General features: G+C 44.5%; 1 protein-coding gene across 1 annotated transcript in view; it reads right to left on the reverse strand.

The window, feature by feature from the left end:
* Positions 1 to 1,118: 1,118 nt before the first annotated feature.
* The window catches only part of smchd1 (structural maintenance of chromosomes flexible hinge domain containing 1), a 40,715-nt gene continuing 24,937 nt past the window's right edge, over positions 1,119 to 16,896 (reverse strand). Inside the window, exons 24-47 of the mRNA XM_035759788.2 lie at positions 16,396 to 16,533; positions 15,881 to 16,120; positions 15,261 to 15,409; positions 14,942 to 15,027; positions 14,717 to 14,835; positions 14,390 to 14,551; positions 14,115 to 14,243; positions 13,909 to 13,988; positions 13,654 to 13,811; positions 13,449 to 13,567; positions 11,371 to 11,432; positions 10,954 to 11,041; positions 10,540 to 10,671; positions 6,977 to 7,132; positions 6,708 to 6,840; positions 6,082 to 6,201; positions 5,291 to 5,376; positions 5,032 to 5,154; positions 4,660 to 4,844; positions 4,384 to 4,493; positions 3,283 to 3,353; positions 2,633 to 2,807; positions 1,908 to 2,066; positions 1,119 to 1,699 (exon numbers count right to left, since the gene is read on the reverse strand). Coding sequence (XP_035615681.1) covers positions 1,578 to 1,699; positions 1,908 to 2,066; positions 2,633 to 2,807; positions 3,283 to 3,353; positions 4,384 to 4,493; positions 4,660 to 4,844; positions 5,032 to 5,154; positions 5,291 to 5,376; positions 6,082 to 6,201; positions 6,708 to 6,840; positions 6,977 to 7,132; positions 10,540 to 10,671; positions 10,954 to 11,041; positions 11,371 to 11,432; positions 13,449 to 13,567; positions 13,654 to 13,811; positions 13,909 to 13,988; positions 14,115 to 14,243; positions 14,390 to 14,551; positions 14,717 to 14,835; positions 14,942 to 15,027; positions 15,261 to 15,409; positions 15,881 to 16,120; positions 16,396 to 16,533 — 3,102 coding nt within the window. The 3' untranslated portion in view covers positions 1,119 to 1,577. The remainder of the gene's footprint in view (positions 1,700 to 1,907; positions 2,067 to 2,632; positions 2,808 to 3,282; positions 3,354 to 4,383; positions 4,494 to 4,659; positions 4,845 to 5,031; positions 5,155 to 5,290; positions 5,377 to 6,081; positions 6,202 to 6,707; positions 6,841 to 6,976; positions 7,133 to 10,539; positions 10,672 to 10,953; positions 11,042 to 11,370; positions 11,433 to 13,448; positions 13,568 to 13,653; positions 13,812 to 13,908; positions 13,989 to 14,114; positions 14,244 to 14,389; positions 14,552 to 14,716; positions 14,836 to 14,941; positions 15,028 to 15,260; positions 15,410 to 15,880; positions 16,121 to 16,395; positions 16,534 to 16,896) is intronic.

A 16,896-nucleotide genomic window follows, 5' to 3' on the forward strand; every position in this document is an offset into this window, starting at 1 on the left:
TCTTGCAGGAAATAACACACAACGAGCAGTATGGCTGGTGGCATTGTCATGCTGAAGGGTCATGTCAGGGTACCACATGAGGGAGGAGGTAGTCTTCCCTGTAAAGCACAGCGTTGAGATTGCCTGCAATGACAACAAGCTCAGTCCGATGATGCTGAGACACACCGTTCCAGACTATGACGGACCCTCCACATCGATCCTGCTCCAGAGTACAGGCCTCGGTGTAACGCTCATTCCTTCAACGATAAAACCATCATCAAATCAGACCATCATCCCTGGTGAGACTTACCCACGACCTGTCAGTGAAGAGCACTTTTTGCTAGTCCTGTCTGGTCCAGCGACGGTGGGTTTGTGCCCATAGGCGACGTTGTTGCCAGTGAGGTCTGGTGAAGACCTGCCTACCAACAGGCCCTCATTCCAGACTATTGAGGACAGTCTGAGCACTGATGGAGGGATTGTGCATTCCTGGTGTAACTCGGGCAGTTGTGGCCATCCTGTACCTGTCCCGCAGGTGTGATGTTCAGATGTACCGATCCTGTGCACCGTCTTAGGCGTCTCGCAGTACAGACATTACAATTTATTGCCCTGGCCACATCTGCAGTCCTCATGCGTCCTTGCAGCATGCCTAAGGCACGTTCACACAGATGAGCAAGGACCCTGGGCATCTTTGTGTTTTTCAGAGTCAGTAGAAAGGCCTCTATAGTGTCCTAAGTTTTCATAACTGTGACCTTAATTGCCTACCATCTGTAAGCGGTTAATGTCTTAACGACAGTTTCACAGGTGCATGTTCATTAATTGTTTATGGTTCATTGAACAAGCATGGGAAACAGTGTTTAAAGCTTTTACAATGAAGATCTGAAATTCTTTGGATTTTTACAAATTATCTTTGAAAGACAGGGTCCTGAAAAAGGGACTTTTTAAAATGCCATGAATTATTGCTTAACAGTTTCACACAATTCTAATTAACTTAATCACGACACACCCCTCACTATTAACATTGGTTGCACTAATTACACAGTCCACATAACCTGGTTCATGCATTCATGACATTACCCTGAAGAAGTCAGTGATGCTGAAACATTGGTGATTTACCCAATAAATTACTGTGAGTTCATATATGGTGTGCGACTCTTTATTTTTATAGTTTGAGGTCACTTTAGCATCAGTCAGCCAAATACGAATTAATTCAAAACATATATCTTGTAGAATCTTCAAACACACCTAATTCCTAAGTGAAAACACATTTATAAACAATTTATAAAATCTTTTTTTAATAAAAAAATAAAATAATCTTTGTACATTGTCCAAAACCTACCTTCCCCTCTCAAAACATAGTTAATTGTAAACTGGACAAAAAGAAATAAAGTTAATCTAAATACCGGTCGCTTCATATTGCTGCCATCTACGTTTAAATGTGTAAAAAAAAAACACCAACCTGCTGAACAAATGAATGAAAATGCATGAAGAGACTAACTCTTCAGACTCAGACATGATGTAGATGGCATGGTACAACACTCTGCTGTACATGTCAAATGGAATTGAAAACAGACATTTATGTTGCTCAAAAAAAAGGGAAATCAATAGTCTTGTTTTAATAACTTCCGTCTCGTCCTCTTGGTTACCATACCGGACGATTCTCCGGCCTTGTCAAGACTCCGTTTCACCCCAATGGCGGAAGGCGTCCGAACTGGAGTACTGGCTGTACAAAAACACAACCAACAACATACCTTTCACATTTAAAAAAAATAGCAAAGTAAATCCCTCACAGATTAAAACAAAGCGACAGGAAAATAATGTAGGGGTCACCTAACAATGCTCTTTAGGGCCTTGGGTGTGAGAAATGTGCTTTAATATTAAAAAAAAAAAAAAATCAGTGTCAAAATGTACCCCTCATCATATACACGTACCAAGCTTTGTCTCAATGTCTTTGAGCTGCTTCTCCTGCTCATCCATCTCCTCTTCTTTCTGCACCATCTCAGGTGACTTCAGGTATTGCATGTGGCCGTCAAAGTCCTCCTGCACCTGTCTGCTCTTTTCCATGGCCAACCGGTACTGCTGGAGCAGGTCTGCAAACAGGGTCAAAGGCATTTTTTTTAACCCCCTTTTCATGGTATCCAATTGGTACTTACAGTCTTGTCCGTATGGGAGTTGCAGCCATGAGACTCGGGAGAGGCGAAGGCCGAGAGCCGTGAGTGAGAGCACAACATGCCCACTTAACCCGGAAGCCAGCGACACCAATGTGTCGGAGGAAATACTATACACATGGCGACCGTGTAAGCGTGCACTGCGCCCGGCCTGCCAAAGAAGTCGCTAGTGCGCGATGGGACAAGGACATCCCTGCCGGTCAAACCTTCTAACCCAGATGACACTGGGCCAATTGTGCGCTGCCCCATGGGTCTCCCGGTTGCGGCCCGCTGTGACAGAGCCTGGACTTGAACCTATAATCTCTAGTGGCACAGCTAGCACTGCAATTCAGTGCCTAAGATCACTGTGCCACTCGGGAGGCCTTTGTACATTTACACTAAATAAAAAACATCTATATCTATCTCTATATCTATATATATGAATGATACTATGCTACGAAATGCACGAAGTAAAAATCCAGTTACAGAAGTAAAATCCAGTCACTGACCAATCTGGCCCATAAAGGTGTGGTAGTCCTTGGGGAGGGGTGCGCCGAACACCTGGCCACGCAGTCTCTCTATTGGAGGGGCTTTGTTCTGCAAGCCCCCAAACTTGCCGTTGCTGCGGATCCTATCGCCCTGCCGAGTCAGGAGGGTGGGGCATGGCACCTTGCTCTGGACCACCTGGCCAAAACAAAAAACCAACAAGACCCAATTCTCAAAACTGACTGGACATTAGGACAGGTTTCTGGACCACCCATACAAAGACACTAGACCTGCTTCACAAATAGAGCACTATTCCCTATTTAGTACACTACTTTCCACCAGGGTCCGGGCCAAAAGTAGTGTACTAAATAGGGAATATGGTTGAAACTGAGGGACCAACCTACCTAAATTTGTCCAACAAACTCATATTTTTTATATTTAGTTGCAAAACGTTTTGCAAGTTTGCCGCAGTCTCCGCCTAAATGAATAAACCCCTGAATTTGCGCAATACAAACTAGTTTGTTGAAAACAGTTACTGTCCAGAAACATTTAGCTATAGTGTGCACTAATGAATACACCCCAGATCTCCCAGGCAAAGGCTTTAAACTAGAACACTAATTGGGCAGGGTGTTACAGATGGCTTGGTTATGGCAGCATGCCTGGCCTGACTCACCCCCTTCCTGTAGTGGTTAGCAGAGTCCAGGTCATCCGTCAAAATGGTGTCTCCAAGGAGGTTGCCGAACACTGCAGGGAAACAAGAGATTATTATTTAAAGGCTAGTTACATACGTATTCACCAAACTACTACCAGAGTATTACCTGAAACGGATCACTAAACCTGGCTAAAGACAGGGGGGTGTATGATATCATACAAATGCTTCTATAGAGGGTAAATAAACTCAGGTTCTTAAAAGGTTTTTATCTGGAGGCGGGAAAAAACGCACACCTGTTTAGGTGAGGTGCTGGCTAGCGGAATAGAACACTTAATAAAAAAAGTTCTGTTGAAGTTCTGTTGGTTATTAGGATATTCAATTATTGCATCTGAGCTCCTAGGGTGCGGCTCTCCTTTTCTTCTTTAAGAGGTTTTAACCATTTCAGTATATTTCATGCCCTGACAAAAACCTCTTATAAGCGGAAGCCCGAGAGAAGCATAACATGTAAAGAAAGAACGTAAAGAAAGAACGTAAAACTGTTCCAAGAGCCCTCATTATGAAATCAATCCCAAATCTGGAAATACAGAAATCTAAGAGGAAAAATAACAAAAGTTTAAACATGCATGATGACAATCCTTTAAATTACACAAAACAGCATCATGATGTATAATAATTTTTATAGTGAAAGGCTGGGGTCCAATTTCAGCTCCAGTAGCAGAGCCCCCCCAGGGAGGGATGCCATAACTGCCCCGTGAGGTAAGAGCCTGGGGTTCCGTCTGGAACCGTTTAGCCCCCAAATGCAGGCGGGTGAGAGAGAGCGAAGGGCCAGGGGAGGAACTACCCTAACAACCACAAACACACAACTCAGAGTAAGAGTGCTGATCTAGGATCAGGCCCCTGCTCTCCATATCATCTTATTCATTATGATTGAAAAGGCTAAACTGATCCTAGATCACAAGTCTGAGACACTTGATAAACATGGAGACCAGGAATGAAGAGACAAAAGCTTCTGGAACTGCACAGAAACAGAAACCACGCATGCTTAGGCACAACTAGACAATTACATTTAAGGGGGGGAGGAATATTTGACCCAAGGAGAAATTCTGAAGAAGACTAACTTACCTATGTGGCACTTCTCTGCATTCTCTGGGAAAATGAGGAGGTCTCGGGCAAACACAGGGTTCCCAATGGGACGAAAGCTGTCCTGACCGTTCCTTATATGGGGCAAGGGTCTGGAAAAGAAACAAGTACAGCCCACAAAAGCATGAGAATAATGAAACAGAGCTCAAAGAACCTCACATGACACAGGTCCCAGACTAAAAACTGTAGGAGGCCAACTACTGGAAAGGAAGAAACAATTGCATGTTGTTTAGAGTGTAAAGGTGTGCGTGTGTTCACCTGCTGCTGTTCTTCCTCCAGAACACCGTGTCCAGGGGCATGACCTGCTGCTTCCCCTGGGTGTCGTCATAGATCTTCCGTGCCGCCACCGTTGTCATGGTGACCACACAGTCAATGTCCCCCAAGAGGTGCCAGGAGATGACCGTGGCCACGTCGTCGTCCTCCACCAGCGCCAGGTGGCCAATCTGCATCAGAGACAGTGGGTGAGATTCTGAGTTACACACCACATACCGTCCTTCACCAATTAACCACTACTTCGGCTCAAAGCATAAGAAAGCTGCAGAGACAGGGTCCGGCTCCCAAATGGCACATGATGGGGAATAGGGTGCCATTTGGGAGCCAGACAGAGTAAAATGTGTTTGTCGGCTTTACTTTTCCCAGGACGTCAAGGTTGCCCCTGAAGGGATCGGGCATGGCGCAGACTCTCCGCGTCTGGAGTTTCATCTTCTCCGCGTCAGCCGTCTTCTGACCGATGACTTTGTCGATCGCTGGGATCTGTAGACACAGCCATCAAACATTTCAACTTCAGAGTGCACGCATCATGCATAGCACAATGACAGTCTTGTGGAAGGGGGGTTGAGTATCTGTGGTCTTTGTGAGTGGGAGAACGTGGGTATAATCCAATACTCACGGACGACAGTTGTGCAACAGCCATGCCATTCTTCCCGAGCTCGGATTTCAAGTGACTCTCCTTGTTGGTGGCGTTGCGCACCTGATCTGAAGCAAGACAAATGTTTAAAACATTGACAGTTTGGCAACCAAACTGGCAGTTTCCATCACTTCCTGCAGCTCAGTTGACATAATTAAGCAATAAGGCACACGAGGCAGTGCTATATCATGAATACAGTCACAGGTCAATGTCGTCGTTTGGCTCCGACAGTTAGAAACATATTAAAATTAAAATAAATTCCATAATTTCATTAAAACATTATCTTGATAAGTCAATTCATACAATGTCATTCTTCCACCAGAAAATATAATCCGGACAAAAATCTGGTTGTTAGTTCTTTTGGTCGGACGTGCCCCAGACTTTCATTATTTTTGGATAGTTGCTATGCAAAAGGACTGGTCGTCTGCTCTAAACAAAATGGTCGCTACGCAGGTTGGACAACGTTCTTATCACTTGCTAGCTAGCCAGTCAACTTCAGCTATCTCAGTCACGTCAAACATTGAACCTGGATTGATAGTTCACTAGCTGCATTTTCATTTTTTCCCTACGGACATTTACTTGGATATGTCCATGATTATAAAACTTGCTATTGCGTCGGGCTGAACAACGGCATTTGCCTGTGACTGTGTTCACGATACAGCACTGACTCGTGTGCCTTTTTATTTTATTTGTATACACCGTGGCTTGGAACTGCTCGTTCAATCAGCATCCAAACAACCAGTTTTGTAACACGTTTGAAATGCAACACCTACTACTGAGCTCAGTGATGAGTTGCCTGTTGGTGTCAAACAGACTCCTGTAGATATCAACGGTCTGTTTGAGCTGGTCCTTCTTCTTGGTCAATTCAGACATCTGCTTCCTGTTTTCCACATCTAGTAATGGACAGGAAGACAGTCAGGAGCACCTGACACACACTGCTCCCAGGAGCCAAGAGACTGGCCTTTAAAGGGACATTACACTTTCAAATCTAAACTTCCCTTACATTTTCCGATCTCAAAAGTAGTCTAATGTTAGGCTGAATCCACGTTCCTAGGCATAGGTTGTGTCGAGTCAGCTGTATGCCTCCATCAAACACGAATGGAAAAGACAAACATCAAATACATTCAGGAATTGAGATAGTGCTCATCTTTTCCATTCATTTGTGATTGAGACACGTAGCTGGATCGCCAAAACAGATGGCCTAGAATGTGGACATTTCTTAAGTCTACTTTTGAGGTCTGAATTATTATTACAAGTGAAATGTCCCTTTAAAATGGCTGGACACTCATGATCACAGTGTGTCAACCACTTTTAGATGGGAGGCAAAAAATTATGCTATTAAAATGACACTGATATTGACGTGATGTCACAATTGAAAAATGAAAACGTATGACCTAACCGTTGTAGAAGCGGAAGGGAAGCTCAAACGCTGCCAGGGGATTTTTGGGGCCATACCCTGGGACCGAAGGTCTGAAGAGCAAGACGTACTCATTCCCATCCTGACCAGGACTGTTCTCCATGATGAACAGATTCTAGAAGGGGGAGAGGAGAGAGAGAGGTTAAAATATTGTGCGTTTTCAAAAAAACATTAATACAATATCTATATGCAATGCAAACTTATGGTTAGCACACAAATATGTTCTACAAATGCACCACCACCCCACTCACAGTGATTTGGGCCTCTCCATTAGCCAGGCTAAACTGCAGGCTCTTGACTTTGCCCTCAAAGAGGGGCAGATTTTTGTCACTGGAGCCTTTGGAGCTCTTAATGGTCACCACCACTTTCCCACTCAGCTCCAGCCCCGCTGAGTTATTATACATATCCTGGAGGGAAGCAAACACAAACCATCAGCCACAGAAATATTATCACTAGAATGGGAACCCCTAGTTTAGCTGATTAATTCGACCATTTAAAAAAACAAGCACACATAAAATTTAAAAGCCATACATGCACATTAATAAAATCAAGGATAACTATTCAAGTCTACGATGTCAAATTTCCATGGTCAGAGGTTCTATTTCCTTTCTAGTGATTCTATTTACAGTGCCTTTGTAAAGTATTCAGACCCCTTGACTTTTTCCACATTTTATGTTACAGCCTTATTCTAAAATTGATTCAATTTAAAATTCACTGCTCAAAAAAATAAAGGGAACACTTAAACAACACAATGTAACTCCAAGTCAATCACACTTCTGTGAAATCAAACTGTCCACTTAGGAAGCAACACTGATTGACAATACATTTCACATGCTGTTGTGCAAATGGAATAGATAACAGGTGGAAATTATAGGCAATTAGCAAGACACCCCCAATAAAGGAGTGGTTCTACAGGTGGTGACCACAGACCACTTCTCAGTTCCTATGCTTCCTGGCTGATGTTCTGGTCACTTTTGAATGCTGGTGGTGGTTTCACTCTAGTGGTAGCATGAGACGTTGTCTTACAACCCACACAAGTGGCTCAGGTAGTGCAGCTCATCCTGGATGGCATATCAATGCGAGCTGTGGCAAGAAGGTTTGTTGTGTCTGTCAGCGTAGTGTCCAGAGCATGGAGGTGGGAGACAGGCCAGTACATCAGGAGACAGGCCAGTACATCAGGAGACGAGGAGGAGGCCGTAGGAGGGCAACAACCCAGCAGCAGGACCGCTACCTCTGCCTTTTTGCAAGGAGGAGCACTGCCAGAGCCCTGCAAAATGACCTCCAGCATGCCACAAATGTGCATGTGTCAGAAACAGACTCCATGAGGGTGGTATGAGGGCCCGACGTCCACAGGTGGGGGTTGTGCTTACAGCTCAACACCGTGCAGGACGTTTGGCATTTGCCAGAGAACACCAAGATTGGCAAATTCGCCACTGTGCTCTTCACAGATGAAAGCAGGTTCACACTGAGCACATGTGACAGACGTGACAGAGTCTGGAGGCGCCATGGAGAACGTTCTGCTGCCTGCAACATCCTCCAGCACGACCGGTTTGGCGGTGGGTCAGTCATGGTGTGGGATGGCATTTCTTTGGGGGGCCGCACAGCCCTCCATGTGCTCGCCAGAGGTAGCCTGACTGCCATTAGGTACCGAGATGAGATCCTCAGACCCCCTGTGAGACCATTAGCTGGTGCGGTTGGCCCTGGGTTCCTCCTAATGAAAGACAATCCTAGACCTCATGTGGCTGGAGTGTGTCTGCAGTTCCTGCAAGAGGAAGGCATTGATGCTATGGACTGGCCCGCCCGTTCCCCTTACCTGAATCCAATTGAGCACATCTGGGACATCATGTCTCGCTCCATCCACCAACGCCACGTTGCACCACAGACTGTCCAGGAGTTGGCGGATGCTTTAGTCCAGGTCTGGGAGGAGATCCCTCAGGAGACCATCCACCACCTCATCAGGAGCATGCCCAGGCATTGTAGGGAGGTCATACAGGCACGTGGAGGCCACACACACTACTGAGCCTCATTTTGACTTGTTTTAAGGACATTACATCAAAGTTGGATCAGCCTGTAGTGTGGTTTTCCACTTTAATTTTGAGTGTGATTCCAAATCCAGACCTCCATGGGTTGATACATTTGATTTCCATTGATAATATGTGTGATTTTGTTGTCAGCACCTTCAACTATGTAAAGAAGAAAGTATTTAATAAGAATATTTCATTAATTCAGATCTAGGATGTGTTATTTTGGTGTTCCCTTTTTTTTTAAAGCAGTGTATATACATCACATTTCCATAAGTATTCAGACCCGTTACTCAGTATTTTGTTGAAGGACCTTTGGCAGCGATTACAGCATAGAGACTTCTTGGGTATGACGCTACAAGATTGGCACATCTGTATTTGGGGCGTTTCGCCCATTCTTCTTTGCAGACCCTCTCATGCTCGGTCAGGTTGGATGCAGAGCGTTGCTGCACAGCTATTTTCAGGTCTCTCCAGAGATTTTTGATCAGGTTCAAGTCCAGGCTCTGGCTGGGCTACTCAAGGACATTCAGAGACTTGTCCTGAAGCCCCTCCTGTGCAGTCTTGGCTGTGTGCTTAGGGTCGTTGTCCCGTTGGAAGGTGAACCTTCACCCCAGTCTGAGGTCCTGAGAGCTCTGGAGCAGGTTTTCATCAAGGATAAATGTACTTTGCTCTGCTCATCTTTGCCTCAATCCTGACTAGTCTTCCAGTCCCTGCCACTGAAACACATCCCCACAGCATGATGCTGCCACCACCATGCTTCACTGTAGGAATGGTGCCAGGTTTCCTAGACATGACGTTCAATCTTGGTTTCATCAGACCACAGAATCTTGTTTCTCATTGTCTGAGAGTCTTTAGGGGCCTTTTGCCAAACTCCAAGTGGGCCGTCATGTGCCTTTTACTGAGGAGTGGCTTCAGTCTGGCCAATCTACCATAAAGACCTGATTGGTGGAGTGCTGCAGAGATGGTTGTCCTTCTCCCATCTCCACAGAGAAACTCTGTCAGAGTTACCATTGGGTTCTTGGTCACCGCACTGACCAAGATCCTTTCCCCCAATTGTTCAGTGTGGCCCGGGCGGCCAGCTCTAGGAAGAGTCGTGGGGGTTCCAAACTTCTTCCAGTTAAGAATGGAGGCCACTGTGTTCTTGGGGACCTTCAATGCTGCAGAAATGTTGGGTACCTTTCCCCAGATCTGTGCCACGACACAATCCTGTCTCGGAGCTCTAGGGACAATTCCTTCGACTTCATGGCTTTGTTTTTGCTCTGAAATGCACTGTCAACTGTGGGACCTTTTATATACAGGCGTGTGGCTTTCCAAATCATGTCCAATCAATTGAATTTACCACAGGTGGACTCCAACCAAGTTGTAGAAACATCTCAAGGATGATCAATGGAAACATGATGCACCGGAGCTCAACTGAGTGTCATAGCAAAGGGTCTGAATACTTATGTAAATAAGGTATTTCAGTTCTTTATTTTTAATACATTTGTAAAACAAATTGTCATTATGGGGTATTGTGTATAGATTGCTGAGGATAATACATTTAAAAAAAAATGCATTTTAGAATAAGGCTGCAACGTAACAAAATGTGGAAAAAGTCAAGGCGTCTGAATACTTTCCGAAGACACCGTATATGGCCTCAGTAAGGCTTGGTCACCAAAAATGATAGAACATTTTAACCATGCAACCATGCTACGTTTTGCTCTACTGCTTAGTCAAGTTGGCTTTTTTCCCTTCACTAATCCTATGTTTAGTGATTCATGACAATTGTTGGCCAGAGGATCTAATCATCTCACCATTAATTTCAGAGACATGTCCTCCACCAGAGTCCGACTGTCAAGGACGTTGTTGTTAACCACCACTGGGGTTGGTGGCTGCAGGTCTGGGGCCAGTTTGACAGGATCATTGGGTACAACATTTATGACATACTAGGCAAGGGCAAGAAAGAGAGAGAAGTGATTAATATAGTTCTACAAGTAGCACAAAATAATGACCTATGGGGCCTTTGGACATACAGACCTATGGACATGCAGCCACTGGACATGAAAGACATTTCTTCTACATAAGATTAACAGGAGACCAATTTGGAGAGCAGAGACCATATCCACGTGTACGTGTTTCACTCAAAGTCAGTTGGGGGTGTCTGGAAATTAGTTGTCTGTGAGGAGTGGGTTTATGGCTCTAAGCCATCTGGTTGAAGTTGAACTAACCTGGTGACTCCACAGCCCTTTAGTCTTGTCAACACACAGCACAAACTGGATGGTGTACTTCCCGACATGGTCTGGGATGACTTTGTCTCTGTTAGATGAAAATGAATCATTTTATATAAACATCACAGGACTACCTTTGTGTGTTGAATAAAGGTTAATAAAAAATAAAACAATCTTTGTATTGATACACCATGAAGTGGCCATCACCTAGAATATCAGTTACCATTATATGTTCATTTCCCAATAATTCAATGTTTAAATTGCCACCCATCAGGTGATTGCTAACACCGCGGCCACCCGCTTGCTTTGCAATTTGTAGTGTGTCTCTAAAGCCAATTTAGGCAGGAGAGGAAATACCCATCTTAGTACTACAATTACCCAGCACAAGCTGGGTACGAAAATAAAACTATTGGTTACCTGAAGTGAAAACTGTTCGCCTTTTCGTCTTCCATGGGTTTGCTGCATTTCAGTTGGGCAGCCTTTAAAAAAAAGCATGAACACAATGAGTATTCTTTATTGCCATCCCTTTTTGTGTATGTATGTATGTATGTATGTATGTATGTATGTATGTATGTATGTATGTATGTATGTTCGCATGCATGTACGTTCGCATGCATGTACGTTCGCATGCATGTACGTTCGCATGCATGTACGTTCGCATGCATGTACGTTCGCATGCATGTATGTACGTTCGCATGCATGTATGTACGTTCGCATGCATGTATGTACGTTCGCATGCATGTATGTACGTATGTATGTACGTTCGCATGTACACACATTCAAAAGTTTGGGGTCACTTAGAAATGTCTTTGTTTTTATGTCCGTTAACATCAAATTGATCATACTCGTAGACATTGTTAATGTTTTAAATGACTATTGCAGCTGGAAACGGCTGATTTTTTATGGATTATTTACATAGGCCCATTATCAGCAATCATCACGCCTGTGTTCCATCATGTTGTGTTAGCTAATCCAAGTTTATCATTTAAAAAAGGCTAATTGATCATAATTTTGCAATTATGTTAGCACAGATGAACACTGTTTTGCTCATTAAAGAAGCAATAAAACTGGCCTTCTTTAGACTAGTTGAGTGTCTGAAGCATCAGCATTTGTGGGTTCAATTACAGGCTCAAAAAGGACAAAAATATAGAGACTTTTCTTCTGAAACTCGGTCTATTCTTGTTTTGAGAAATGAAGGCTATTCCATGCAAGAAATTGCCAAGAAACTGAAGATCTCGTACAATGCTGTGTAATACTACCTTCACAGAACAGCGCAGACTGGCTCTATAGAGAGAGCGGGAGGCCCCGGTGCACAACTGAGCAAGAGGACAAGTACAATAGAGTGTCTAGTTTGAGAAACATACACCTCACAAGTCCTCAACTGGCAGCTTTATTAAATAGTACCCGCAAAACACCAGTCTCAACGTCAACAGTGAAGAGGTGACTCCGGGACGCTTGCCTTTGGGGCAGAGTTGCAAAGAAAAAGCCATATTTCAGACTGGCCAATAAAAAGAAAAGATTAAGATGGGCAAATGAATGCAGACACTGGACACAGGAACTCTGGCCAGTATCCCGGAGTCGCCTCTTCACTGTTGATGTTGAGACTGGTGTTTTGCGGCTGCTATTTAATGAACCTGCCAGTTGAGGACTTGTGAGGCGTCTGTTTCTCAAACTAGACACTAATGTACTTGTCCTCTTGCTCAGTTGTGCACCGGAGCCTCCCACTCCTCTTTCTATTCTGGTTAGAGACAGTTTGCGCTGTTTTGTGAAGGGAGTAGTACAGTGTTGTACGAGATCTTCAGTTTCTTGGCAATTTCTCGCATAGAATAACCTTCATTTCTCAGAGCAAGAATAGACCGAGTTTCAGAAGAAAAGTCTATATTTTTGTCCATTTTGAGCCTGTAATTGAACCCACAAATGCTGATGCTTCAGACACTCAACTAGACTAAAGAAGGCCAGTTGTATTGCTTCTTTAATGAGTAAAACAGTTTTCAGCTGTGCTAACAATTGCAAAAGGGTTTTCTAATGATTAATTAACCTTTTAAAATGAATAACTTGGATTAGCTAACAATGTGCCATTGGCACACAGGCGTGATGATTGCTGATAATGGGCCTCTGTAGATATTCCATTTAAAAAATCTGCCGTTTCCAGCTACAATAGTCATTTACAACATTAACAATGTCTACACTGTATTTCTGATCAATTTGATGTTAATTTAAAATGGCCCCCAAAAAATTGCTTTTATTTCAAAAACAAGGACATTTCTCAGTGACACCAAACGTTTGAACTGTAGTGTTTGTATATATATTTTTTTACAAGTAATGTGAAAAGTTGTGTCCTTGTGTGACAGCCAAAGTCTTAAAGTTCATTCGTCCCTTTGGGTCTCAGTCCCAAATGGCACTGAATTCCCTTAATAGTGCACTACTTTAGGGCTCTGCACTATATAGGCAATAGGGTGCCATTTGGGATGCACCCTGGGTGTCCCATAACTCACCCCTGAGGGGGGCCTTGAAGTCCCTGACGACTCTCCCTTCCACAACAGCATGGACATGTTGGCAGGGTTGAGGTTCTTGATGGTGCTGCCCTCCTCCGACACCACAGACACTGAAAACACTGGACCCACACAAAGACAACCATGACAGGTCAGCTGACACAGAAGCCGCAGACACACAGGCGGCGCCACAGACAGAGGTACAGACCTGTGAGGGTGCCTCCAGCAGGAAACACTGAGTTTGTGTTGTACTCCACCACCAGTTTGACAGGTTTGTTAGGATCGGGGATAATGGTAAGCTTTATGGCTGGACCGTGGATGGGCTTCTTGTTGAAGGACCCTCTGAACTCCAGCGCATACTCCCCCCTGGGAGACCAACAGGGGTTGAACACGGCCCTCCAATAATATATGGTTGCAGGGTCATTATGGCAAGTGGTTAGGAATTATAGGGTGAGGAACTTACTTTGGACCGCTCACATGGTCCACTACGAAACTGGCTTTTCCATCTTTGTCTATCGGTTGTGAATTAACGGGTGACTTCACCTGAAAAACAAAAGACTTTATCACAATTTCTTATCAAGAAGATAAGCTACCCAATAGAGGTCAATATCCCCAATGCTATAGAATCCCCATGTCCCCTTTACATTCGTTGAGGGGAGAGTGGCTGACCTTTAGAGCTGGAGTGGAAGTCTTCAGTGTCACCACAACCCTCTGGTCAGGAGAGGGGTTCCCCCACTCGTCAAACAGCTGGAGGAGGAAGGGCGTCTGGATGCCCTGCTCATTCAGTACCTGCAGGGGCTGAGGTAATGACGCAACACACGGATGACAGTTAGTTAGGGAGAGAGGACAGCCATGACCAATATGTACCAAAACTCAGTGGTTGCTTCACAAAATGGCAACACTGGCGTGGTCAAGAGTGTCTTGGCCCTTAACTTAATGCTCACCTCTTGTGGTCCGTCCACTAGTTTGAGCTGTGTAGGGACCCCAGCCGTCAATTTAATTGTCACATGCTCCGCAAAGTCCCTCCAGGTGAAGTTCAGCTCTCTGATGCCTGGGAACCCAGGGTTGAACCGCACCCCTGTCACTAACATGGAGTGGGTGCTCTCCTGGTTACAACACAACGGCGTAATGGACATTTCGTTTTGTTGTTTTTCCAATTCACAGACTGTAGCTTTAAGGACAATATGGGATGTTTTGACGCAAATTATACTTTCAGCAAAAATTCTCAATGATGATAACATTACAAAATCACTTGGATTTATTCAATGTACCTGCCAGGTAAAGACCAGGGATGCTTTGTCAAGACCCTCGGCATCCACGGCGAGAGAGTCGACACAGGTCGCAGTCAGCATCAGAGTTTTATTACCATACTGGTCTGTAAGCTGTAAGACTGGGAAAGGGGATGACCGGTTTCTCATTTGGAAGGTAATCAAGAAGAAGTGTTTAAATGTGAATTAGGTGTCAAGAGAGTCAACTGTTGATGGCTCCAGACTCACAGATCTTTCCTGATAGGACCTCTCCCATCCTCACGGTCGACTCGCTCAGGGTGGCCTTCATGTGTTTCGGCTCATCGGGGCGGGGCCTAAAACCAACACATAGCCAATGAAAAACAGGCCCGCCGCACTGATATGATAAGCGCAATCAAAATGAATTTTTGTTGCTACCACTATAAGCATATTAACATTGTCTACTTTGTATCTTTTCACCCACGAGGCCAAAATCTTTGCCTCATCCAAAAAAGAAAAAAAAAAGAAAAAGAAAAAAAAGTTGCTTGAGTGCAAGATCTTTCTACCCATGTTTGAGCAGATGACTTACACTATAGTGAAGGAGGTGTCGACAGACACCAGCTCCTCCATGTAGGAGACCTGATAGAAGTGCTCCTCCTTCACCAGCGTCGGGACTGGCACGTTGGGCAGCTTCCCCTGGGCCAGCTCCTCCACACTCACGTCAGCCGCCCAGTTCACCTGACACAGTCACAACAGAGAAACAGGGGAGTCTCAGACAACAGGCTGCTAGAAGCATCAATACTGATCTAATATCCATGTCAACTCTAATGCAGGACTCCTGGGCCCCGTATTCATAAAGCATCTCAGAGGAGGAATGCTGATCTAGATTCAGATGCCCCCTCATTTATATGCTCTAGTCAGCTGTACCTCCATCAAAATGCCAGTATTTGTCCTTCATATTTGTTCTCCGTCTTTTTAAACAGTGAGACAATGTTTTCAGCACTTATTTCCATGACTGATCAGAACGTGTTTTCTTATGGCCCTCGGTTGTCCCTCTGCAGCAGACATATGGTGAGCAATATGTTTGGAATGTCGAATTGCAATACATAAATCGTATCTGCACGCAAGTATCTTGATAATACCGTATCGTGAGGTCCCTTGTCATCCCCAGCCCTAATTCATACATGGTCAGGGTGGTGTCATCATTACCTTGATCCTCCGGGCCATCTCCTCAGACAGAGGGACCACCCTGCCTCTCTCATCATACAGTCTATAATTGAGGTTCTCCAGGAGGTCCCCTGCAGTCCAGTCTATCTTTTCCTTGTCCCTAAGCACCATGGAGTCCACCAGGCTGTCCTCGTCCTCCTGACTGTACACCTCGAGACGTGACACACGGGTGCTGGGGACAACCCTCAGATCCCTCTGGACTGGAGCTACACTCTTCTGACTCTGATGGGTAAGAAGGGATGAATGAACATGTATCATTTCACTTGACAAAATGTATTCGTGTTATGTTTTTACACTGAAAATATTTTAAAAGCCCCAAATAATATTGGACTGAAAGACAAAACCTTATGAAGCAGTGAAAAAAATGGCAGTGTGCAGGAGCTTCTTTTTTCTATCATTGAGCTCCATGGAGGGGGTGAAATAAGTTGAAAGGAGACATTAAGAAGTTTGAGGTGAAACAAAGGGGAGGTCTTAATAGATGACAAACAATTACTTACGGGAATATCAAATGTAGCTTTAACCGTCTGGTCTCCCGCAATATTTTTGAAGGTGATTGGTTTTAGCACCAGGGTCCCGGCTCCTGTGTTACTGCAGTCTACAGCCACCATGGAGGACGAACCAGGGATCCCCTGCAACTGAGACCCCACAGAAAGATACATACCGCACAAATATATTTTATTATAGTCAAGCCAACACGTTGACTTCCAGGACTCAATTTTTGTTTTTTTAACCGCATTCATTCTATTGGGCAACAGTCTCTTTATGCATCTAGAAGGGAAGAGTTACTCCAGAAGGCAGAGGTTGTCTATATAAGGACATTTTAAAAATCAGGCCCAGTGGGCACTGCTGACAAACAGTGAAACATTGTCAAGCAACTCATTGATTTCCAGGACTCAAATATACACAGAGTATACAACGTATTAGGAACACCTGCTCTTTCCATAACTGACCAGAAGAAAGCTATGATACCTTATTGAGGTCACCTGTTAAATGCACTT

The sequence above is a fragment of the Oncorhynchus keta genome, chromosome 4, assembly GCF_023373465.1.
Source record: "Oncorhynchus keta strain PuntledgeMale-10-30-2019 chromosome 4, Oket_V2, whole genome shotgun sequence".
NCBI classification, from domain to species: Eukaryota; Metazoa; Chordata; class Actinopteri; order Salmoniformes; family Salmonidae; genus Oncorhynchus; species Oncorhynchus keta.